This window comes from Mandrillus leucophaeus, unplaced genomic scaffold, assembly GCF_000951045.1.
Source record: "Mandrillus leucophaeus isolate KB7577 unplaced genomic scaffold, Mleu.le_1.0 Scaffold1183, whole genome shotgun sequence".
Classification (NCBI taxonomy): domain Eukaryota; kingdom Metazoa; phylum Chordata; class Mammalia; order Primates; family Cercopithecidae; genus Mandrillus; species Mandrillus leucophaeus.
Genome location: NW_012100132.1, coordinates 269,816 through 294,233, shown reverse-complemented (window position 1 = coordinate 294,233; position 24,418 = coordinate 269,816). Strand labels below are relative to the sequence as shown.

Below are 24,418 nucleotides of genomic sequence, written 5' to 3'. Positions count from 1 at the left end.
AGCCAGGATGGTCTCGATCTCCTGACCTCGTGATCCGCCCATCTCGGCCTCCCAAAGTGCTGGGATTACAGGCTTGAGCCACCGCGCCCGGCCAGAGACAGCAGACTTGAAGTCCACCCTCTGCTGCCTGCCAGCCTCTGCACTACTTCCTAGTGGTTGTCATTTTTGTGTGGCCAGTTGGAAGTCCTGTATGGCCTTTACCTTGGGTGACCATCCCCAGCCTTGTCTGCTCAGTACTTGCCGAGGTTACTCTTTGCTGAGTTGCTGCCCCCCCCCACCCATATACACACATGCAAGAACATAAGCCATGGCACTGACTGGGCAATGAGAGTTAGGAGGAAGGAGAGTTATTCACAAAAGCTACTTATTCCGGGGTGGGCTGGTCACAACGTACGGAAGTTGGCGTCAATGAAGATGGGCTCTGCGCCTGTGATTCTGGCCATAGCTTCCAGGTCCCGGTAATACCAGTGGTTCCTTTCTGGATTGTTCTCGGGGACAAAAGGTTGCCTGGTTTCTGTCAGCCTCACCATCCCAATGAGGTCCACTTCTCCCTCAATCTATAAAGGAAGGTGTGAGACTGCACAGAGCCTGGCGGACTCCCAGAGCCTTCTCTAAAGTAGGAAGACTCCATGTCCCTTACCTGGCCTTTCTGCCGGGTTTCAGGATTCACTTTCTTCCTGGGAACGAACCCTCTATTAACCAGGATGGTGGTTCTAGGGTAATGAAAGTACTATGTCAGGTGGGGAGGGTTTTTGAATAAACACAGTCACTTAGGCACCCATAGGAACAACTAGAGCACCAAGGAAGGCCTTTAAAACAGGACTGGCTCAGGGGAGCCCTGGCAATGCCACACAGGCAGTCTTCCTCTCTTGAGGCCCCTTCATGGTCAGTAAAAGCCTCCCTGAAAACTGCGGCTTTCCCCCTCTATCTCTGCATCTTGTGGTCTACCCACTACAGTGTGCAACTGGTGAGCAACACTGCCATCCAAGAGTAGACCCCACACCTCTCCCCTGAACTGTGGCAATGGCTGTCTCCAATCCCTCATAACCAGGGCAGCCGTGAGGAACAACCCTGTCACCCCAGCCTGCTGGAGATGAGCATTTGGGCCCTATCCCAGGCGTAAAACAGGAACCCATGGGTTAACAAGAGCCCCAGGTATTTTCATTTGTACGTGAATCCTCCAGTTCCCCAGTTAATCACACAGGTACTCCTGTACCTATCATTTGCTTTGCCTGGAATGTTCTTTCCATCTCTTAACGCCCCCTAGGGAACCATCCCTGCCTCCACTCCCTCAAGGTAGAGCTGAGGTCCTTTCTCTTGAATTCCTCTCAACTGGCCTCTCTTCATAGTCCGCTATCATCTAATGTGTGGGCAACTGGACAGTTCTCCAGAGGAGGGGCCCCTGTTTCACGAATCCCTCCTTTCCCTGCAGAGGTCAACATACAGAAATTACCCAGTCATAAATGAGCCAGCTGAGAAGGTTAAGTCAATGTCACAATTAGGGACTTAAACGATGCAAGGAATTGAATCTTCTGGGTACCTTGGGTTCCTCAGGGTCTTACCAAGGTTAGGGATTGTGAAGGAAATAGTGATGTAAATTAGTATACCCCGACTGCCTCTGCCAGGACAGCCAGCTCCCACATACCCTACTCACCCCAGGTCAGTGCAGTGGAAGGGAGTAACCACATAGGCCCCACTCTGAGTTGAGGAGGAGATGCGGCCGGCCTCCCAGGCCTCCCGGGCAGGGTCCACCATGGTCCGGGGCATCATATACAGCTCCTTGGAGTGGTCAAAGCACCCCTTGACCTTCACTGGCCTATACTCCATATTTTTCAGTTCCATTGGGCTGCATTGAGATAAGAACAGTGGCCGAGCAAGGTTTGGCTGGAAAACGAATCCCCTAATGAGGGTGGCAGACTACACAGTCCACCAGGGCCAGACAAGTAAAGGAGAAAGGCAAAGGGCATGCTCTCTAAAGGGGAAGTGGCCCTCATGCCATGTGGGAATGGGGATCTGCACTGCCAGGGTCCAGCTTTACAAAAGAAGCTAAAAATCTGGACTCCTCAATGAATATGTGAAATTTTAAAAAAATATGTGGGCCAAAATCCCACCTGCAAGCCAAATCTGGCATACTGTTTGCTACCCTGAATGGCAAATGTGGTTGAATATACCTGTCTCTGTAGGGCATATTCTAGGGAGAGCAGACAAATCATTTAGGGCACTTTTTCAAAAGACCACTCTCACAGTGAGACCTACATTATCTGTCCTCAGCCACAGAGCCTTGGGCCCTGTGGAGAATAAGTTCACTACACCTGAAAAAAGGGTGACACCCAGGATGCCAAGTAAGACTTTCCTCCATATGTCAGGAGGTGGCCTCAGATAGCTTCACAAGGGCAGTCACGTGTCAAGAGCAAGCCCAACAGGATGACTGATCATGAGAGCTCCACCTGAGGTCAAGGCAGTGACTAAAAGTCCCGCCAAAAGGGGCAGGCTGGCCAGCAGAAGCCAGGGCTCTGCTATTGAACTCAAGTGAGACTGGCCCTGGGGGGCAGCCACATACTCACTCTGCTGGCAGAGGGACAGGCTCAGCCAGAACTCGAGACTCCAACTCTGCAATCAGGTTCAGCTTCCACTTCCGACGTTGGACCTGTAGTGACAGAGCATAAGCCCAAGCAGATGGCAGCAGGGTCAAGGGCCCAGAGTTATGCACACCAGATGCCAGTCTTTACCTGCCATGTCCCCAAGCCAAAGGCAGTCACAGGGATGAGGAGCAGGACCCACTGAAGAAAGGAGTCATCTTCTGCTTTTGTGGCAGATGCTTCTGCTGCAGAACTGCCACATCTCCTTGCCCTCCAGGCCACCCCTGGAGAAAGTTTCACAACACTGACATGGGGCCAGGAGCCCTTGAACAGATACCTGGAGCAGCCAGTTCCAAGATAGACTCCAGTACTACCAATCAAAACCTGCTTCCTAGAGCCAACTAGCAGCACCTGTATCCAGCCCAGCTCCTAACCCGGTGCCTGGGACATGGCACACACTGAGTTATGTTTGCCAACTGAGTAAGATCTAGGGCTCAGTGCTGGCTTGGCCACCAACCACGACCCTGGGTAACTCATGCCTTTTTACTCAAGAATATAGATGTATTCCACTGCACTAAGATGCACCATTCATCCATTCAAAATGCATTTAATAAACAGCTACAGTTGGCCGGGTGTGGTGGCTCACGCCCATAATCCCAGCACTTTGGGAGGCCAAGGCGGGCAGATCACAAGGTCAGGAGTTTGAGACCAGCCTGACCAATATGGGAAAACCCCGTCTCTACTAAAAATACAAAAATCAGCCTGGCATGGTGGCACATGCCTGTAATCCCAACTACTCGGGAGGCTGAGGCAGGAAAATCGCTTGAACCCAGGAGGAGGTGGTTGCTGTGAGCAGATTGTTCCACTGCACTCCAGCCTGGGCAATTAGAGCGAAACTGTCTCAAAAAATAAAAAACAAAAAATAAGCAGCTACAGTTACTAAGTAGCTTACCCAGGCACTAGTGGTTATTGTGTTATGTAGAGAAACATATCAACTCAGAGTAATGGCTCACAGAGCTCTCTTAACAGCTTTCCATTTTTACAACTCATCGTAAATGTTAAGATGGAAGAATGTACACAGAAGGTGCCTTTTAAGCTCTCAGAGGGTGAGTCCCATCCGCTGAAAAGCACCAGCGACCTTGCGGATACTATTTAAAAAAAAAAAAAAAAAAAAAAAAAAAGGACGGTCGCGGTGGCTCACGCCTGTAATCCCAGCACTTTGGGAGGCCGAGGCGGGCGGATCACGAGGTCAGGAGATCGAGACCATCCTGACTAACACGGTGAAACCCCGTCTCTACTAAAAATACACACAAAAAAAATTAGCTGGGTGTGGTGACGGGCGCCTGTAGTCCCAGCGACTCGGGAGGCTGAAGCAGGAGAATGGCGTGAACCTGGGAGGCGGAGCTTGCAGTGAGCCGGGATAACTCCACTGCACTCTAGCCTGGGCAACAGCGCGAGACTCCGTCTCAAAAAAAAAAAAAAGGCAGGTCTGCGGCAGGCTTGCACAGCACTCTACACATGGCAAAATAACTTGTGCTGCACACTGAGAGGAACACGTAAGCCGCAGTGTTTAGATGCGCTTTACTTTCAGAGCCCCGGGCTTTCAGCCTGGGCTGGCCACCCATTAGCTGGATGTGACGTTAGGAAGTAATTCTCGAGCCTTCTCTGTAACACAGGAACGACCAAGGAGCTACCCTTCGCGTTGTTGTGAGGACAAAGCGCTCGCTACATGCCCGGCACACGACCACAGTTCCACTGAAAGCATTTTAATATGGAACTTGTCACTCCCAGGGAACCTCCGCTCAGCCGGCAGTTGGCTCATTTCAATCCCCACGACACTCCTTCAAAGCGCAGGGCAGACAGCAGGTGGCTCTGCCCAGGCGCCTAGATCACCGCCCGGCCTGCGGCCCTCACCTGGGCGCGGGGACACCCCGAGGACGCTCCTCCAGGCGGCGCTGGCAGGGGCCTGCGGACACGGACGGGCGGGCTGAGCTCCGGGACCCCTCCCCTCGCCCCGTACCGCCCTCTCGTCCCCGGCGCCCGCGCTCACCCGTCCCAGCCCCGCCGCCCGCAGCCCCAGCCGCATCGCAGCCACCGCCGCCATCGCACCCGGCCCCGCGGGCTCTTCCGGGACGCAGGAGGCATCTGCTTCCGGGTCGCCGCCGAGTCCCGCCCAGAGCCCCGCTCCCGGCCCCACGTTCTGGGAGCTGCTTCCGCCCGGGTGGTCTGCTGGCGCCTCGGCCATGAGCCAGTTGCCGGCCGACGTGCAGGCCTTCCTGCGCGAGCACCCGAGCCTGCGGCTCCAGCCGGACGCCCGCAAGGTTCGCGGCGCGGGAGGGGAATGGAGTGGTGGAGAAGGGCGCAGTTGGGATGAGGGGCTGAGGGGAGAGCAGGAGAAAGGACGCGGCGAGGTCAGGGGAGGGGAGGGAAGGGAAGGGGGCGCGGCAGGAGGGGGCACCGGCCCTCCTGACCGCCTGCCCATGCGTCAGCAGGTGAGGTGCATCTTGACTGGTCATGAGCTGCCCTGCCGCCTGCTGGAGCTCCAGGTGTACACCCGCGGCAAAAAGTACCAGCGGCTGGTGCGCGCCTCCCCGGCCTTCGACTTTGCAGAGTTCGAGCCGCACATCGTGCCCAGCACCAAGAACCCGTAGGTGGTCCGCGGCGGCGTGGGGAGGCCCAGGGCAATTAGGACAGCCCCTCCGCTGGTGCCCCCCGGTGCCTGAGCCCCCTCTAAGGGAGGTTCCCGGGAGGGATCGGCTGAGGACAGGTCCTGGGTGGTAAACCCCAAAGTTCCCTCCTCCTGAGGACTCCGCCAGTGCTGCAGCCCCCATTCTTTCAGAGTTGGGAGCCCTGGGATCCAGGTGGGCGCCCGGGTGCTGGAGTCACCTGCGATCCTGGCGAGGCCTCTCGGTGAGCTCGTTTGCTTTTCGGTAAACCTGAGGTTTGTCTTGTGGGGTGTGGCTGCTTCACAGAGGAGTAGAGGCTTGTGCTTTGTCACCTGAGGTTGTGAACAGCGTTGGGTTCTCCTCTTGACCCCAGAAGGGATCTTTGATTTACCTGGGAACTAGGGTTGGTAATAATCGTCAAAACAGAGATGGGATCTTTCCATTCATTGAGCACTTGGCCAGGTGGAGTCGTCCTCTTGCATGAACTCATCTTGGAGCAGTCAGCGAGGCTGCCATGCCTACTTTTCCGGTAAACATTAAGAGGCTGCAGTTGGCCTGGGTCAGCGGTTCCCTGCCCAGCTTCAGAGTGGAATTGCTCCGGGAGCCTTTAAAAGCCCTATTCCCAAGCCGCATGGTACACCGTCCCTGGTAGACCGTCCAGGGATGAGTCCAAGACACAGCCACCAGTCTGAATTCTTGCTGTGAACTATCCCTACAAACTTGGTTTCTCTGCTCTGTAGGCACCAGTTGTTCTGCAAACTCACTCTGCGGCACATCAACAAGTGCCCAGAGCACGTGCTGAGGCACACCCAGGGCCGGCGGTACCAGCGAGCTCTGTGTAAATGTAAGTCCCAGTAAACCCCCATCAGTGCATCACCATCTGAGTGCATGCTCGTCCTGCCCCAAATGGAGCGTGCTTGAAGGCAGGTCATCCTTCAGCAATCCGTGTTGATGCACCATGCCTGTTTTTGGCACAATGAAGAGAGGGATGATGGCCCCTGACCCCACAGCTTCTAGTGCAGGCAGGCGCAGAGCCAGAAGCAGGCTTGGGAGGGAGTGAGTGCACCTGGCGATGCAAAGTGTGGAAGAAACCTGGCGAGGGATGTGGGGTGGGCTTGTGGAGACAGGAGGGCTGGGGTGGCTTGCTGAGGGATTCGCTCGAGGCTGAGGCTGGAGGGATGTGGTAGCAGTGGAGTCAGGGGGAACAGCACCCCAGGGAGAAGCCAGGGTCCATGGATGTCTGAGGCAAAAATGTGTTAGCTGAGGTAGGCTCCAAAGGACAGGCTGGGCTAGTGTGCACAGCAGGGATGGCCCGGAGGCCAGGCCAGGAGCGCCGCAGTGGGTGTGTGGAGAGGGCTGGCCGGGGCTGCATGGAGAGTGTACATGGTTGAGAAGGGAGGGCCCCTTGACTGTGGCCATCCAGGAAAAGACGGTGGGTTTTAGGGGAAGAATTCAGAGTCCCTTTGAAGGTTTTAAGCTTGAGCTATATTAGGAAAGGTGTGTATTAGGGAAGTATCGGGCTTTTGAAACAGGGACACCCATGCTGAGAGCACCCAGCGAGAGTTTAGAGAAGGTCCTGAGCCTCAGCAAGAGGATGGAAGTCCTCCCGTGTTACTGAAGGGAAGATGAGGGCAGACAAATGATGTAATAATGTGGAGGCCCCTGGCAACCTTGGTGAGGCACCCGAAGTTTGGCAGGGACACCTGGCTGGAGTGGAGCGTAGGCTGCAGCCCATGAGGGCAGTGTCCGGCCTTAGGCACGTGCTGGGTCACCAGAAGGTCTTTCTGGAGTCTAGCTAAGGAGGGAAATGGACAGAGGCTAGAGCGGACAGATTCAGGTTGGCTTATGGATGGGAAGATGCGTCCACGGGCTTTTGATGAGTCTTCGGAGAGGCGGTCCAGCCCTCCCAAGCATGAGCGTGGATTGAGAAGGCAGGACTAGGGTTTCTCAGGTAGAAGGCAGGCACCTTGCAGAGGCCTTGCAGGCACGAGGGCTCCCAGCCTGGGGCTTGGACTTTTTCCAGCTAGTATGTTAGCTGTCAAGGGGTGGGCAGGAAGGTTCTAACTGCAGGCGGCCACGGGGTTCCCATGAAGAGTGGTTATGATGATGGACCGTGGAGCTGAGACGGGACTGGGGTGCTGAGGTCCCTACAAGGCAGTGGTCCAGAGAAGTCCGAACGTGGCTGTGAGGGGGCTCTGCCTTCAAGTTCTGGTGGTGACAAGGCTGCTGCGTGGCCATGGGGGTGGGTGGCAGAGACAAGGAGGGAAAGAGCCCTGGAGATGGGCCACCACATCAACGGCTAGGGCCCAGCAGGGCTCGTGCAGCCCACGAGGGATGATGATGGGAGCTGCGCTGGACTGGAGGGCAAGCCCCAGCAGACCCACTAATATACGAGGGAACAACGGTGGTGATTCCAGTGAGGTCCTTCCATGGAAGCCTTGTCCCAACTCCCCTCTCACCCACTAAGGGGCAGCAAAGGCCAGGCAGCCAATCTCCGCCCATGTGCTGAGGGAGGGCTTCAGGCTGCTGGGGAGAGGGTGGCATCACTGCCAGCCCATGCTGCCTTTGAGAGGCCATGCCAACCTAACTGGGGCATAGTTGGCCTTGGGCCTCCTCAGTGCCCTCCTAGTCATGGCTTCCTAGGCCTGGCTGGATCCGGGATGAGTGGTCAAGGCCCAGTAGACCTGTACCATCTTCTTCCCTGCTGGTTGCAGCCCTGCCCCACCGCCCTCCCTGCACGCCTGGTAGGAACAGAGCTGAGGCGCCCAGCAGCTGCTTTGGTTTTTGTCCAGGGCAGTGGGGCTGTGGGGCCCTGGCCGAGTGCAGGCCCCATGGGTTAGCTGTGACTCAGAGGACTGGGGGGGTGTGGAGGTGCCCAGTGTGTGCTGGCTTATCTCCCAGATGAAGAATGTCAGAAGCAAGGGGTGGAGTACGTCCCTGCCTGCCTGGTGCACCGGAGGAGGAAGAGGGAGGACCAGATGGACGGTGACGGGCCTAGCCCGCGGGAAGCCTTCTGGGAGCCCACATCCAGTGATGAAGGGGGAGCTCCAAGTGACGACAGCATGACAGACCTGTACCCACGTAAGCGGAACGACCCCTGCCTCTCCCTGACTCTCTCCTATCAGCAGGGAGCAGACTGTGGTGCAGCGTCCCCTGCAAAGAAGGTGGTGAACTCAGCCTAAAATAACCGTCAGCCAATCCCTGTGTTCCTCCTAGCTGAGCTATTCACCAGAAAGGACCTTGGAAGCACAGAGGACGCGGATGGCACTGATGACTTTTTGACAGACGAACAGGATGAGAAGGCAAAGCCCCCAAGAGAGAAGGTCACTGATGAGGGCAGGAGAGAGACAGCCGTGTACCGAGGACTGGTCCAGAAGCGCGGGAAGGTGAGTTGTCACCTCTACTCTGTTAGTGTGGCAGTCAGTGGCTTCCTCTAGTGATGGTTTTCCATTTGTTTAAAAAAAGAAAACGGCCAGGCGCGGTGGCTCAAGCCTGTAATCCCGGCACTTTGGGAGGCCGAGACGGGCGGATCACGAGGTCAGGAGATCGAGACCATCCTGGCTCACATAGTGAAACCCCGTCTCTATGAAAAAATACAAAAAACTAGCCAGGCGCGGTGGCGGGCGCCTGTAGTCCCAGCGACTCGGGAGGCTGAGACAGGAGAATGGCGTAAACCCGGGAGGTAGAGCTTGCAGTGAGCCGAGATCCGGCCGTTGCACTCCAGCCTGGGCGACACAGCAAGACTCCGTCTCAAAAAAAAAAAAAAGAAAAGAAAACAACCTTTTTCACAAGTGAAATCCCAAGCCAACAACACACAAGGACCATAGAAGCCGAGGCCGCTGGCTGGCGGAAGGCCATGAGTGGCTGCCATTGCTTCCCAGCCAGCCCCTTGTGGAAGCCAGGCTCCATGGACCACGGTTGAGACCAGTGGTTTGTGAGGACACCCTCCCACCTCAGACTATGAGCTGTGGCTTGTTTGTCCTTACCTCTGGGCACAGGGACCTGATTACTAGCCACCACCTTTGCCTTTGCCATCAGGGCAGGAGTAGAGACTTCCCCGCCTTTGGTAGATAAGCAGGACCAAGGCTAGAAGAGGTCAAGGTCCTAATTAGCGTGTGGCATTGCACCATGCTCCTCTAAGGCCCTGCTGAGCGCAGTCTAATCCTGCAGCTGTTAAGGAAACGGGGGCGGAGAAAGCCTCTGTGGGTATTTGACACCAACACCTCCGAGGCTGTACGGGTGGGGAAAGCCCTGCACTCCAGGGCCCCCTTCTCCATGGGATCAGAAGGGCTCAGTAATCAGAATTCTGTTTATCCCACAGAAGCAGTTGGGCTCGTTGAAAAAGAAGTTCAAGAGTCATCACTGCAAACCCAAGAGCTTCAGCTCCTGTAAACAGCCAGGTTAATAAAAGCCCATGCCGTGAAGTTTCGAGAAAGCCTTCAGATATTTCCCCCGCTCCTCATCAAGCCACATGTCCTCTGAATGATTGGCTGTCCCCATGTCTTCTCTTCCCACTTATCCTTGTCTCGTGACATCTGTTGCCCTCTAAGGCAGGGCTGAGGGGGTCTGTCCCCCACACCCAGAAAGCAGGAGGGACTCTGAGGGACTAATTCTCTCTGGACATGGCTTCTGAGTGGTCTTCAGAGAAGCCTGGAGAAGCAACCTCACCCGCTGGCATCCTGAGGGGAGCCCCAGTCAGGTTGGGCAACACTGTAGGATCACACTGCATACAACAAATGCCATTATTTATTTTGATGTGTTTCCAAAAATCAAAAATGTTTTCAAACACAACTAAGATATAAAATACAGCATAAAATGAGATTTAGATCTGTTTCCCACATAAAGCAAAAAAATCTTAGAAACTGTTTTGCCAAAACCAATTGGTAGATCCCACTTACCCTCTCCTCCCTGCAAAGGCATCTTCCCCAATCAGGCCCTAGCCCACCCAGGGCCAGGAGAAACAGGAACACCCATTAGGACGGAGGCGCTGCTGGTGCAGGACTGGTGCTGACTGCTCACGTGGCCTCCTTTGGTCCACCCTACTTTCCACCAACCAGCCAATCAACCTTGACCACAGAGAAACCCTGACTTGGCCAAGGTCATTTGATGGGGCTGTCATACGGCACTAATGGGGAGCAGGGTGTGGACCAAGAGACAGCCCTGGTGAGGTTGAAACAGTGAGAAGCCAGTCTTCGTGCAGTGAGCACTTGAATGATCACAGGAGGAAAGAACCCATGTCCTGAAGCCGTTGCTTGATCTTACCAATATTAGGGGGTAAGGAAGTAGGCCACCAGGGGAAGATTTGCAAACGCGTTGGGACTAGCTCGGCTGTGTTAAAAAGGTGCCCCTCCTCAGGGTAGGTGACTTCCAAAAGCACTTACGAGCAGAAACCTGCCTCACCGCTGCCCTGCAGAGCCAACGGACGAGAGGCCAAGCTGGAGGCAGGCTGGGGGCTGGGACGCAGCAGCCCTGGAGACAGGCTGAGCCAGCCTGTCCCCAGATAGGTCTAGGGGCCAGAGAGGTGTTCGACCACTCTTGTGGCATTTACTGTGGTGCAGACGACAGGGAGCAACAAGCAGTTAAACCCCCCAAAAAGAGAAACACAGTATAAGGCAGTGTTAGAAAACTTTAAATACAGGATTAAGATCAAATCGGTAAGGCATCACAAATTGTAAAAAGGAATTTTGGCTGCATTCGGCATAGCAAACGGACAATCTGAGTGAGCAACAGCCTCAGGAAAGTGGCATGTCGGGCTGCCCACAGGGCGAGTGCAGCTGGGAAAGGAGGATGCTGCTCAGCCAGGGTGGCCTGCGCTTTCGAGACCTTGCTCAGAAAAGGCCCCATGTGAGGTAACTGGATTGAGTCCGTGGGTCTCCAGTGCTGGGAGCTCCCGCCACACCCCCTGGCCACAGCGGCTGCAGCTCCCCAAGCTGGTCCGAGGAGCAGCTGGCCAGGCTGGCTTGCGGGGTGCTGCTGCTGGGGCCACCCCGTGTGTAGTCTCACTAGCCCTCCCCACTGCCAGCTCTGAGGCCAGCAGCACCCAGACCAGCAGCTTCCCCAAGGACTCCTTTGCCCCTCGGCCTTGCCTCAAGCTACTAAAACTCCCAGGGTGTTACCCAATAAAACACTTGGCACCAATCCAAGCTGATTTTCTGACCGATGACTTTTATCATAAACAGCAGCTTCCACCACCCCTTTAATACTGCATCATTCTTTGGGTGTCCCTAAATGTTTTCACTGTTCCTATAAAATACTACAATACGGGGCAGAAACAACATTGAAGCCACTGGTGTGATTTTACACCAGGGAGGTTTAACCACTTTGAGGTCTGGCTGAACCACCCAACATCATTTAGTAGTTTTCGCTAAAAACGTAAACTTAAAACTAAGAGGGAGGGTGCTCTGAATGGTGATACCAATGTGTCTGCTCACAGCACAGCCTGAAGGCCCTCCTGCACCTCCACAAAACAAACTCAAAAATAGGACTGAGATGCCACAGCCAAGTGGGCTGTTCACTCCAAAGCCTTGGCATGGGGGAGGCCTCCAACTGCCAGGCTGGCCAGCACTGAAGGGTCAAACGCCAGACTGTGGCTCCAGAGCAGACCGAGCCATGAATTCTCAGGTGTCTCTGCAAATAAAGTTCTCAAAACATCTGTGCCTTTACCAAGGGAGGGGAAGGGAAGAGGATACATAAAAGCTGGCAGTTTTGTTGACTCCACCCCAAACCAGTCCTCGACGGCCACGGGTCTTAGCCAGGCAGGTAGGGATCTGTGACTGTTACCACTCCTTCTTCTTCTCATCCATGGAGACACCCCCAGGGCCCAGCGCCACCACCAGGAGCAAGCCCCCGATCACCGACATGGTCTGGAAGAAGTCGTATTTCAGGAAGTCATGCATGGGCTTGTAGACTGGAATGGTCCAGAAGGCGTTGAAATATACGTTGATGGCAAAGAGCCAGACAACCAGAGTCAAAGCAGCCAGCTTGGTTTTAAACCCAATGGCCACTAAAATCATCAGAGCTGTGCCCACGATGTTCTGGACAATCTGCATAGGTTGAAACGTAAGAAATTCAAAATAAACGTGAGGAAAAGAGATGCTTTACAAACAAAAGTTCCAGCTGCTGCATATCATGAAGTCTCTATCCATCAGGCTGATGTAGCTACTGCTGAGACGGCTGCTGGTGCAAGAGGGGAGATAAAAGCTGGGAGGAGGCAGGAGGCAATAAAGCACCAGCTTTGAAATGTGGAAGGTTTGGGGAAGATTGAAGTTCCTAACTAGTAAAAGGCTGTGATTTACCAAGATGAATCTCTAATCCATAACTAAATTCCCAAGTGCTTCTTGGCCCACCCAGCCATCCAGGCCAGAAACATCCTCTCTCTTATCCCCATGGCACCAGGAGCTCTTCCTGGACACTGTCTAGCGAGCGCTCTCAGTCAGCTCCAGAGATGTGCTCTGGAAGCTCCTGGAGGCCTGCCTCTGACACCTGACACACAGGAATTATTTGAGAAAGATATGAACAGGGAGGAGAGGAAGAAGAGTAAGGGGAGCCTGGGTGGAGAGCCTTGGCCCTAGCAAGGGCTAAGCACACTCCACCAAGGTCAGAGGTTCTGGCTTTCACTTGCTGGAAGGAAGGCTTGACACACAAGAGTGACGATGTTTTGGTCTGTTTTAATGGGATCAAAAAGTTTGCTCCATTTGAGCAGCTCCCCCAGGTTGTGGTTAGTACCCAACCAGGGAGAGCTGAGCAGGGAGGGGGTGGGGGAGGGACAGCATTCTCTCTAAAGGACAGGAAACCAGACCCATTCAGGCAAGTAGGAATACTTACAGAAAAGAAGCTGGCGTCAAAGTGAAGGAGGGTCATGAACATCAGAACCAGCAAGACCCTGCCTCCGAGCTGCATGTACTGTTTGGGGGAGCTCTCACGCATGGTGGGGACGCCCGCAAACATGCTCTTCCCTTCAGAACGTGATTCTGCTAGGAGCAGCAACAGGCCTCCTCCCAGGGCCAGGTTCCTGAGGAACAGATATGTGGGCTGGAAGCTAAGCCTCACCAGGATCTGGCCTGTCTGTGAGACCAGGTGCAGGGAGAACTTGCTGCCAGTATAGGAAGGCTCTTACTTCCCTTTCTCCAGACCCAGTGATCTGCCAAGCAGGACCAGGCAGGCATGCGCACAGGACCTCAGACTCAAGTTACACCCATGTAAAACCCTACATAGTTCCATACATAGCTGAAGAGACTGAGATGTCTTTACAACTCGACAGCAATAGGCTACCTGAACACACACAGAACCGAGTCCTAGTCACAGCTTCAGTGTTGACCAGCTGGGTCCCCGTGGGCAGGCCTGTCCTCCACTCAGACCCTGAGTCCCCACGCCCGTGAAATAAGGGGTCCGAAGCGGCGGTTTCCGTCTCTACTATTACAGGGGCTCTGCAACATCCTCTTTAGAACCTGTTTCTAAGAGGCGGAATTTAGACCAGGGGGTCCAGTCTTTTGGATTCCCTGGGCTACACTGGAAGAACTGTCTTGGCCACACACAAAACACACTAATGCTAATGATAGCTGATGAGCTAAAAAATAAAACTTAAAAATTGCAAAAAAGCTGTCAATGTTTTAAGGAAGTTTATGAGTTTGTGTTGGGCCGCATTCACCCTGTGGACCACAGGCTGGACAAGCTTGGTTTGGACCCCAAGAAGTCTACTCCAACCAATAGTTAACTGAGTTTAGAAATACAGAGTGAGTATCCCTAACCTGAAACGCTTGGGACCCAAAGTGTTTCAGATTTTGGCATATTTGCATTATATACTTATCGGCTGAGCATCCCAAATCTGAAAATCCAAAACCTGAAACGTTCCAATGAGCACTTCCTTTGAGTGTCATGTTGGTGCCCAAGATTTTTCCCATTTTGGAGCATTTCAGACTTTGGATTCACAATGCTCAACCTGTATGAGCAGCGTATACTAAAACCAACTAAAACCAACCAGAATGCACATACCTCATCAAAAACTTCAAGTCCCATAAAATGCTGTAGGCAATCGTCTGAGGGGAAAGAAGAGAGAGACACTTGAGTCTCGGCCTTTCCACAGGCATTTCCACAGACTTCATAATACGTTAGACAGTCTCTCCAATGTCAGCTGGAGTCTAAAACACACAAAACCACCGCAGGAGACCAAGGACAAATCTAAGCTCAAAAATGCGGTTCTGTATTTCTCAAGAAATGTGCTATGATGTTCCAGAGAACAAAGTTATTCTGAGACCACTGATGTGGATTCAGATATTGTGTTCCCTGCATTTCATTCTGAATAACCAGGTATTCTTCTTTAGGAAGCAACGTGATAACAAGACAGCATCCTGGCTGCAACCAAGCTCGGGACTCCCCTTGTCACGGTAATCACAGGAATGGGACAAAAGATGGTCCAGTACCAAATGGCCTGCCTCTACAGCCCTGCTTGGGCTCACGACTTCCCCAGAAGAGAAAGGAGCTCCAGGCAGTCAGAGACATGCAAGGGGCTGAAAGGGGAGTGACACTGAACCCTCAAGGATGTCTTTTCAGAAGTTCTGCTCCACCAGAGCAAAGAGAAGGGAGCCCCGACCACACAGCCCGTGTACCTGCAGAGCTATGATTCCAAAGAGCCCGAAGCAGGCGTACTGCACGAAGTTCCTGCTCAACACCAGGACGCAGCCAGCTGGAGGGAAGGACAAGGGTTAGGGGGCCTGAGGGTGGGTGCCGGGGCTGGGGGGAGCACTGTCTCGGTACACTGCCATCTCAGCTGGCCCTTTCGTCCAGAGACAGCCAAACCACCTATCCAAGCAAAAGGCAACTTCTGGGAGAATTAATGATAGGCAAGGACCACACATGGTAAGTTGACTAGACTTACCACAAACACCAGAAAGTTAAGCCCTTGCCATAATAAAGAACGGGCCATTTCCCACAGTCAGCTCCCAAGTCAGCCACCTACCTGTGGCAGGCAATTAACTGCTCTACTGTGGAGCGCTTCTGAACAGGTGGGAAGCGCAAATCCCTTGGCCTCTAATGTACAAAGGAGGGAGGACTGCCACCAGAAGCTGGTCCACCAAGGCCATAAGACAGACCTGAGCCGGCCGGGCGCGGTGGCTCAAGCCTGTAATCCCAGCACTCTGGGAGGCCGAGACGGGCGGATCACGAGGTCAGGAGATCGAGACCATCCTGGCTAACACGGTGAAACCCCGTCTCTACTAAAAAAAAAAAAAATACAAAAACCTAGCCGGGCGAGGTGGCGGGCGCCTGTAGTCCCAGCTACTCGGGAGGCTGAGGCAGGGGAATGGCGTGAACCCGGGAGGCGGAGCTTGCAGTGAGCTGAGATGCGGCCACTGCACTCCAGCCTGGGCGACAGAGCGAGACTCCGTCTCAACCAAAAAAAAAAAAAGACAGACCTGAGCCAACACGAGCTTCATTCTGGGCTCATGAATGCTCTCCCCTCTCCATTTACCTCAATCTACTTATCCTTTTTAGACACCTTTGTCTTTGACAGCCTTAGTTCCTCTCTGATCCACCCAGACCAGTCAGACTCCAGCATCTCCTGCTGTGGGTCCCTGACAGACACCATGTCCTATTTCCTTAGCAAGCCCTAAAGCAGTGAGCCCAGGGCTAGAGACTGAGCGTCCCTGCCAAGGCTTGCAGAACCAGACTCCTGGCCTGGCACAGCTGAGCTGGAGAAGAGGGGGACAGCAGTCTCAGGAGACTGAGTTCACACACAGCCTCCCAACTGCTAACGATCACAGAACAAGACGCCCAGTGAATCCTGACCACCCTCAGAACCACTCACTCAGCTGTCCCAGCAAGTTGAGGAAGACAAAGGATGAGGCCAGCAGGTAGCCGCAGTTCCAGGTGCTGTCGATGTAGTCGCGCTGCTCGCTCCACTGGAACCACATGCGGATGCCATCCTCCAGGAAGGTGCTGATCAGACAGAGGCGCGCCACGTGGGGCAGGTACTGCTTTGTGACACGGAGGAACTGCAGGGCCACAGAAACCCAAGGGTGAGGTGGCTGCGGTGGGGAGCACCAGGCCGCTGCCGGGCACGTCCTCGGGCGGGGTGTGCGTGAGGAACAGACGCTGCGGAAGGCAAGAGCTCTTGTCAGCCTCAGTGCCTTCCCAGGGCAGACTGGGGGCTCTCAGTGCTTGCTCCCGAGCGCTACCCTGTGAGTCTATACACATGCGACAATCCAAGGGTCAGTCCTGGAGATGCATGACTTGACATTAGGCCCTCTGGGGCAGGCCCCAGCGGGCGGCAGCCCTAACACTCTGCCACTGTGATTTCCCCCGTGCCTCGGCAGGCAATTACAGTCATCGAAGGTGGCACTGCAGCAAGACACAGAGCTGCTCTTTTCGGTCAAAGGCATTTACAAGTTAGGATCACAGAATGACATCTGACAAGGCACTTAGAGGTCATCTATCCAGGGCTTCTGCACCTCAGCACTACCGGCATCTGAGGCCAGGCCACTCTGCCGTGGGTCATCCTGGGTGCTGCAGGCTATGACGCAGCAAGCCTGGCCTCTGCCCATGACATGCCGGCAGCAGCCTCCCTACTGAGGCACCACTGCACTTTGCCAGGCATCTCTGCTGCTCTGGTCCAACCCCTCACCTTACAAATGGGCACATGAAACCCAGTGGAAAGGGGTTCCCGCGGCTTCGCAGACCTGATGGTGCAATGCCAAGACTTGACCCCAGCCTGCAGGTCACACATGGCTGAGGTGCCAAGGGCCTGGACCTCCCAGCCTGCCCAATGACGCCCAGAGTACCCTGACAGAACAAGGGTTGGCTTAGGTGACAGCCAGGGTGCCAGGCCTAGATGGCCACATGGCTGACTGAATAGTAAGATCACGTGTTTACAGTTATCCGAAAATCTCCAGAGCGCAGGAGGAAGCCCCAGGCTCTGGACAGCACATGTGTGCTGTTGCAAACCAGGGCTAGCGCTTCCCGGCCCCTGACGGAGCTCTCCCCTGCAAGCTCAGGATCTGACTTGGGGACTGTGTGCAGCAACTGTCAGCACAGTATGAAGCTGGTACCACTAATGGCTAGAAAGCACTGGGATTTTGTCAAAGCCTGCATAATCTCGAATATTTAAAACACACTAACAAATAGGATGGACAGCTGTTTCAACAGCAATGAAATGCAAGTGTGTGAAATCACTGTCAAATGTCAAAGGGAAAGAAAACATTTATGACTTCCTGCTGTGCTGTGAGTCAGGTCATTTATGACGGCTGGGTTAGGTAGCCAACATGCACTACCGATGCCAGGTACAAATGTCACGCAGCTTTACCCCATGCACTTCTCTCTTATCACTCATGCAAAACTGAGATACAAAGTGAAAGAAATCCTGTAACACAGCAAGTCCTTCGGAGAAAGATCAGGGGACCCACCCGCGAACGCATGTTGGGAAGCCAGAGTCTAAAGAGCACCCAAGAGGCTGACTCCCATGGGAGGTGAGCGAAAGTCAGCTGCACAGGCCTCCTAGGGCTGACTAAACCTACTGTTGGAACAAGGGAAGATGTGCGTGTTTCTTACTTTTCAGCATTTTTTAAAGTTGCTTCAAAGTCCTAGACACTGCTGAAGCTGCCCATCTCAGTTACCACGCCCCTGGGTGTTCAGATCACTCTCTAGCCTGTCAGGTGGGGCCCTGGCTAGGTCAGCACTGTGGATTGGCTCCCATGTGGCAGAGAGCGAAGGCAGAGATTACAAAGCCAGGTGGCCATTCTCCCCAAATCCACTGTGCCCTGCAGTGTCAGTTCTGCACTCATTTACTCAGCCTTTGACTCCACAGAAGTGATGGGAGAAATCACAGTGACCGACAGATACCCAGAGAATCACCAAGCGGGTTTGGGAGATGAAGCGCAGGCGGAGGCTCTGAGGCCCTGTGATCTCACCCTGCCCTGGTACCGTCCAGCCAGCACACTGTGTGACCTGGACACGCCCTGAGAGCGTCTCTACTCTCCTACAGTAAAGTGAGGCCAGCTGAACTAATGGTTGGTAAGATTCTTTCCAGCTTTACTAGGAGGAAGACCTTGTTTCACTTTCCATTTTTTAAAAGGCCCCAAATACTCCCCTGTGAATTTTAGGGCCAATGCAGAGAACCAGCACAAGATGCCCACGTGCACAGGGTAAGCAACCCGCATTGCACTGGGTGGTGGGAAAGGTGACGCCACACACCCTCCCCAGGTTCTGCCTCATGGCCCCGTTGCTCTCTAAATGCCCAGCAACAGTGTAATCACCCATATTCCGTGGAAGAGATAAAGCACACCACCTCGGCACGCGATGTGCCACTGCTCTCAAGTAATGGCCTCACGTCGTGGCCCAGCTGGGAATCCCCAGCAAGGACACAGGCCTTTACCTCATCTGAACCAGGGGAGAAGCAACCACTGGGGAGGAAGAGCTCAACAAGAGGCTGTGCAGACCTCTGAGATCAGACGGAGCCATGGCGGGACTCCCAGGGTGGGGTGTGGGTGTGGGGCGTGGACCCCAACAGCAGCAGAGAGGTAGACTGCGATCCACACCCAAGACAGACACCAGAGGTGTCCTGACTTGCTTCTAAAATGACAGCTGTGAGGCACTCACTGGCCCGAGATGAGCAAACCAGCCCAGCCATGGGCTGCGGTCTAAGCTTCCCCCAGTTGCAGGACCCGCATTTAACATGCTCATCTGCTACGTGCACAGCCCACAAGATTGAGGCAGTGTTTAAAAGGCTCTTTGATGAGTCTGCAACTCTTAATTGGAGTGTCTGGGTCAAGAGGATTAAAGAGCAAAAAAGGGAGAGAAGGTGGGACAGGCAATTCACACCTCCTTCCCTGCGCGAACATGGTGAGGAGACAGACACAGCTCTTGGCTGTGGGGAAAAATATGCAAAAATGTAGGTACTGCATTCTGAACTGAGCACATCTACTGCTTGGCTGTTCTGGTTTTCAAAGGCAAGCCTGGTCCAGACGGAAGGCTAACTAGCTGTAAGTCAGGCTGATGCAGTCTCCCTTAAACCAGCCACTATCTAACGAGCATCTGTTTGGACTGAACACTGAAAAAGCCATGTTTAAAGACCAGGGCCCAACATTAACCTTATTTCCTACATGCATGTTGGTCACAACTACTTCAAATTGGCCACTGGAACCATGTCATGCCACTCTAGAACATGTCCCAAAGCCAGTGTCCCCTCAGCACAGCAGAGAAGAGCCCCCAACACAGGAAGGACACACAGCACCCCAGGACAGACAAGAGCAGCCAAACTGCAGGCACTCAGGCCATTTCTGGTAGCCAGCACACAGGTGACCTGTGTAAACATGGCGAGCACATAAAACCTGTGACAGTCCCCCTCCCCCCTGCCAGAAAACTGTGACAGCAGAGCCAGAGGTGGCTGTTGACCTGGCAGGCTGCAGGAAGGAGATGACAGTTAGCTCACCTCTGTGGCCAAGCTTCTCATTAAGTCTCTCCGAGAACCGCGCCATCAAGCAGGATATGGTTCCTAAGCAGTGACAGCATCTGAGGAGCTTAACAGGAAGACTGAGATGTCTCTCAAAGGGGTGGTTATTTTAGACGACTGAAGGGGATTTTAGAAACGTAATTAATGATATCCACCCTGAGAGATGACTTCGTGGGCATCCAGTGATCACTATCACAGCCACCTGCAGCTCCCACGCCACATAGAAAACTCCACTTTCTCTTCACACTCAGGACAGAAAGAAATTGAGGAAAGCGGCTTGTAAATTAGTGGTGAATGAGAACATCGAGGAAAAAGGCACTTGATCACCAAGGATTGGGGTTGCCTCGTTCAAAGCCCAACTCAGGTCCCACACATCCTAGAAATGAGCACCTTCGGCCCAGCAGCTTCCCTCACATCAGCCTGTCAGAGCCGGCTCCAGCTCACTGGCTCACTGCAGCTCCAGAACTTCCCCAGGCCTCCCTCCTGTGCTGCTCTATAGGTTCACACTGCACCCTGCAGGGCCAGAAAAGGTGTCGCCAGCCCAATGTGGGAGATGACGGCCTGGCTTTACTAAAAAACTGTGTGATCAAAATCCCAACTGTAGGAAAGACGTAACTGAGAACGACTGGGCCCCATGTTCTGGGAGGAGGCTCGCTAACCACAACCTCCCCTGCTTCTCCCCCGCACTCCCCTAAAGAGCGAGGTGGCTGTGTTTTAACCTCCTGTTAAGATCACCGCACAAAGAAAAGTGAGTCAGCTCCTCTTTGCCTTCTCTCCCCACTCCTTCATGGTATAGGGCAGGATATGACAGAGCCTGCCACTGTCACAGGACCTCGCCACACCAGACAGCCACCAGCACGGTGTTCATCGGGAGCCTCGCAGTGCCTGTGCCACCTGTGGGTTCAGGTGTCCTCAGGCCCATCCTCGCTTCCCCAGCATTTCAGCTAGGGCCAAGGCCAGCTCCCAGGGCCCAGGACTAGCTCTGCCACTCTTGAGGACAGGTTAAAAACACCAAAGGCCACACTGGAGAGGAAGGCCCCATGCAGCTTTTCTGTCACCTTGGTGATGAGCCACCAGGCAGAACCCATTAAGTGCTAATATTGCTGTTTATGGGTATAAATTGCTTAGAAGCTACATTTTGCAGAGGGTCTAATAGGCAGTGAGGAGCAGCTGCAGGCATGGACATTCGTTTGGATTGCTGAGTTCATTAGAGTTTCTGGCCCCTTCCCATGGCTTCCAAATGCCCAGCTCCTGCATAGAGCATGTCTCAGCAGTTTCTACAGAACATGGCTCCCGGGAGCAAGAGGACACTGTCCCTGGCTGCCAGAGCAAGGAGCTTAATGCCAGAGGCAGAGAGACAAGAGATGCAGCTGGGGGGAGCCTGCCAGCAGAAACTAACCGGACTGCTCGTCCCCGTGGACCAGCCTCTGCAGACCAGAAGGAAAGGTCACGGTCCACCAAGCAGTGAGGAACCCAGCCTTTGGGGTAAAAGGATGTGGACTCAGTCTCCAGTCCACCACGAGCCAGTGCAGCCAGCCAACCTCCCTCTGCCCATCTGAAGGTGGAGACGCTCTGGTCCACCTCCTGCAGTCAGGAAGGTCACACAAGGAATGTCTATCATGCACCTGGCCCAGTGAAAGACTTAATGTCATTGTCATAATATCAGAAGACACTGGGCCTGGGAAACTAAGCTTATTTAGGTCTTGCTTTCAGCAGCCCACACTTTCTGGTCAAATATTGTCACTTCAGCTTTGCTCGTTTTCTGAAAATGAGAAAAAATGGATGTGTCACTTTATCTGATCAGTGACTTCCATGGTAATCCCCTATTGGCTTCAAATTAGGTCATTTTCATGTAAAAGCCTGGTCTGGCAGCTTTAAGTACTATGTGGATAAATAGAAACAAAGCCCCACCTGGGCTTGGTCAGATTCTGTCCACAAGAAGCCATATTTAGACTTCGAACCCTATTAACCTGCCTGTGTCTGTCTGATTGGGGTTTGGGTGAGTACAAGTTGCTGAGCTCCCAAGCTGCCCGCAAAAGGGCATGGAAGCTCCCGCAGCCATGCTCTGCCACCACCCAGGCGGACTCTAATGAGATCATCTGACGGCGGCAGCCTGCGCTGCCTTACAGACATGGCCTAACCCATTGGGTTTTGTATGTGAGCAGCCCCTTCACCCGCCAGTGCTCTTCCCTTGACTTGTGCCAGAAGAGCAACACCAGGGACTGGGGGCGCTGGGGACCAAGACCCGGTTTTTCTTCAGGGGCCACAGGCAAGACTAGGAGCCTGCGTGTGTTTGGCCTCCTCTCAGTAACCTGGGAGAGGTTGACTCTGTGCCCCCTCAAGAGCCTTTCCAGTTCCAAGCTACTGCTTCTTTCATTTAAAACATAACAGAACACATGAAGAAGGCTGGACGCGGTGGCTCACACCTGTAATTCCAGCACTTTAGGATGCCAAAGCGGATCACCTGAGGTCAGGTGTTCAAGACCAGCCTAGACAACATGACATGGCAAAACACTGTCTCTACTAAAAACACAAAAATTAGCTGGGCGTGCTGGCGCACACCTGTAATCTCAGCTACTCAGGAGGCTGAGGCAGGAGAATAGCTTGAACCCAGGAGCTGGAGGTTGCAGTGAGCTGAGTGCCACTGCACTCCAGCCTGGGTGACACAGTGAGACTCTGTCTCCAAAAAAAACCATTAATAACAAAACAAGAAGAAAAGGCCGGGTGGGGTGGCTCACGCCTGTAATCCCAGCACTTTGGGAGGCCGAGGCAGGAGCATCACCTGAGGTCAGGAGTTCAAGACCAACCTGGCCAAATGGGGAAACCCCGTCTCAACTAAAAATACCAAAAAAATTAGCTGGGTGTGGTGGCGGGCACCTGTAATTCCAGCTTTCAGGAGGCTGAGGCAGGAGAATTGCTTGAATCCAGGAAGCGGGGGTTGCAGTGAGCCAAGATCGAGCCATTGCACTCCAGCCTGAGCGAAACTCTGTCTCAAAAAAAAACAAAAAAAAGAAAAAAAAAACATCAAGAAAGGAGTATGTGAAGAGACTGGGAACTTTTTTTGTCAGGAGGAGAGTCTGTCATTTGCTAGTGGGCACCAGCCTGACTGGAGACATTTGATCTAGATTTGGTTATGAAATTCACTTGCAAATCCCAGGTTTTCCAGGACAAAGAGTGAGTGTACGTAACTCTCATCCTTCCCTCAGCTATGAGGAGCCATCTTCTTAGGGAGTTGTGACTTGGAGAAATATAAATGAGTCACTATAAATTATGTCAATGAAAACTGACAAACCTAAAAGGTCTACCTGGTTCTTGGGGGCTTTTGATATGAATTGTTTTTATAAGGGACACAGTTTTAAAATTGTGTCTTTAAAGGCTGGGCGCCGTGGCTCATGCCTGTAATCCCAGCACTTTGCGAGGCTGAGGCGGGCGGACCACCTGAGGTCGGGAGTTCGAGACCAGCCTGACCAACATGGAGAAACCCTGTTTCTACTAACAAAAAAAAAAAAAAAAAAAAATTATCCGGGCATGATGGTGCACGCCTGTAATCCCAGCTACTCGGGAGGCTGAGGCAGGAGAATCACTTGAACCCGCGAGTCAGAGGTTGTGGTGAGCTGAGATCGCACCATTGCACTCCAGCCTGGACAACAAGGTCGAAACGCTGTCTCAAAGAACAACAACAAAAAATAAAAAAAAAAATAAAATTGCATATTTAAGCACAAAATCAGGACCTTAGAAAAAAACTGCTTCGTCAAGTTGATACACTTTTTCCCCAAAAATTTAAAATATTGGCTCACAGGAAAGTGTTGCAATGAGAACCGACGGTGAGGTCACACCAGAAAGAGATCACCCGTCAGAAGGAACGGAAAAGCTCGATAGCTGATTAGAAAACAGTCACTTACTCTTTTCTTTTTTTTTTTTAAACCACACATACACAAGCCTTCCAATAAGTCTAGGCCTCAGGGTTTGATGACTCACTACCACCTCCAGAAAAATTTAAAAATTTAACCATCACTACTTAAAACTCTAGCAAAGCCACACAAACACATTAAGTAAACCGAGGAAAGAAGGGCAAGTGGGCCACAGAGGGCTCTCCCTGCGGGGATAAGGCTGTTAATCTGTCGACATAACGGGATTCTTTTAGAAGTAAAAGGCATAAATCTGCGTAACCAGCACCACCTTTTTTTTTTTTTTTTTTTTGCCAAGCTTAATCAAGAAAGAGGGAAGGGATTTGCGTGTCCCTTCACTTTGTAGGATCGGATCCTGTCCACCCTGTTTCCGAATGCTCTCAACAGTTACCCAACCGCCTGTTTCAAGGGCTTCCCTGTTGCTCAGAATGCCACCTGGACACTTCTGGAAGGAAACTATCAGGGAGATAAGCTTCCCCTCCTCCCGGGCTGTGTACAGGTCCCCACTCAATCCAGCCCAGGGCAGAGTCCAAACGGCGAGGGACAGATGCAGACAGGGTCAAAGGGACCCCAAGAGTCCAGCACATCTGGGAAAGAGAAAAAGTGCTGTGGCATCCTGCAGCTGGGGCGCACGCCAGCGCGCCCCCTTTCCTCTGGGAGGACCCCCGGTCCCCGTTCGTCCCCAAGCTCCCAGCCCGCCTCCGGGAGACCCACGGAGAGGAAAAACGTGCGGGGAACCCCCAGAAGCTCCAAACGCCGAGGCGCTCCCCGCGAGCCTCAGACCCGACCCAACCCTAGGACTCGCGCCGCCGGCCCGCGAGGAAA

General features: G+C 53.4%; 3 protein-coding genes across 10 annotated transcripts in view; 1 reads left to right on the top strand and 2 right to left on the bottom strand.

The window, feature by feature from the left end:
* Nucleotides 1-4,709, bottom strand: part of SURF1 (surfeit 1) — a 5,360-nt gene extending 651 nt beyond the window's left edge. The window contains exons 1-7 of one of the 2 annotated variants that reach the window (XM_011965418.1): nt 4,630-4,709; nt 4,494-4,545; nt 2,730-2,863; nt 2,565-2,647; nt 1,655-1,846; nt 641-713; nt 395-557 (exon numbers count right to left, since the gene is read on the bottom strand). In XM_011965418.1, coding sequence (XP_011820808.1) covers nt 395-557; nt 641-713; nt 1,655-1,846; nt 2,565-2,647; nt 2,730-2,863; nt 4,494-4,545; nt 4,630-4,683 — 751 coding nt within the window. In that variant the 5' untranslated portion in view covers nt 4,684-4,709. The remainder of the gene's footprint in view (nt 1-394; nt 558-640; nt 714-1,654; nt 1,847-2,564; nt 2,648-2,729; nt 2,864-4,493; nt 4,546-4,629) is intronic. The other variant, XM_011965428.1, reaches the window with a different exon arrangement.
* LOC105528599 (60S ribosomal protein L7a) overlaps nt 1-9,674 on the top strand; it is a 14,127-nt gene extending 4,453 nt beyond the window's left edge. Inside the window, exons 8-13 of the mRNA XM_011965401.1 lie at nt 4,787-4,900; nt 5,072-5,226; nt 5,986-6,089; nt 8,147-8,326; nt 8,462-8,631; nt 9,567-9,674. Of these exons, the coding sequence (XP_011820791.1) occupies nt 4,787-4,900; nt 5,072-5,226; nt 5,986-6,089; nt 8,147-8,326; nt 8,462-8,631; nt 9,567-9,650 (807 nt within the window). The 3' untranslated portion in view covers nt 9,651-9,674. The remainder of the gene's footprint in view (nt 1-4,786; nt 4,901-5,071; nt 5,227-5,985; nt 6,090-8,146; nt 8,327-8,461; nt 8,632-9,566) is intronic.
* Nucleotides 9,675-9,973: 299 nt separating this feature from the next.
* The window catches only part of SURF4 (surfeit 4), a 16,886-nt gene continuing 2,441 nt past the window's right edge, over nt 9,974-24,418 (bottom strand). The window contains exons 1-6 of one of the 7 annotated variants that reach the window (XM_011965452.1): nt 24,029-24,184; nt 16,047-16,233; nt 14,851-14,927; nt 14,237-14,280; nt 13,070-13,256; nt 9,974-12,288 (exon numbers count right to left, since the gene is read on the bottom strand). In XM_011965452.1, coding sequence (XP_011820842.1) covers nt 12,022-12,288; nt 13,070-13,256; nt 14,237-14,280; nt 14,851-14,927; nt 16,047-16,152 — 681 coding nt within the window. In that variant the 5' untranslated portion in view covers nt 16,153-16,233; nt 24,029-24,184 and the 3' untranslated portion in view covers nt 9,974-12,021. Of the gene's footprint in view, nt 12,289-13,069; nt 13,257-14,236; nt 14,281-14,850; nt 14,928-16,042; nt 16,868-19,664; nt 19,686-24,028; nt 24,185-24,418 lie in introns of those variants that run through there. The other 6 variants (XM_011965438.1, XM_011965444.1, XM_011965457.1 and 3 more) reach the window with 6 other exon arrangements.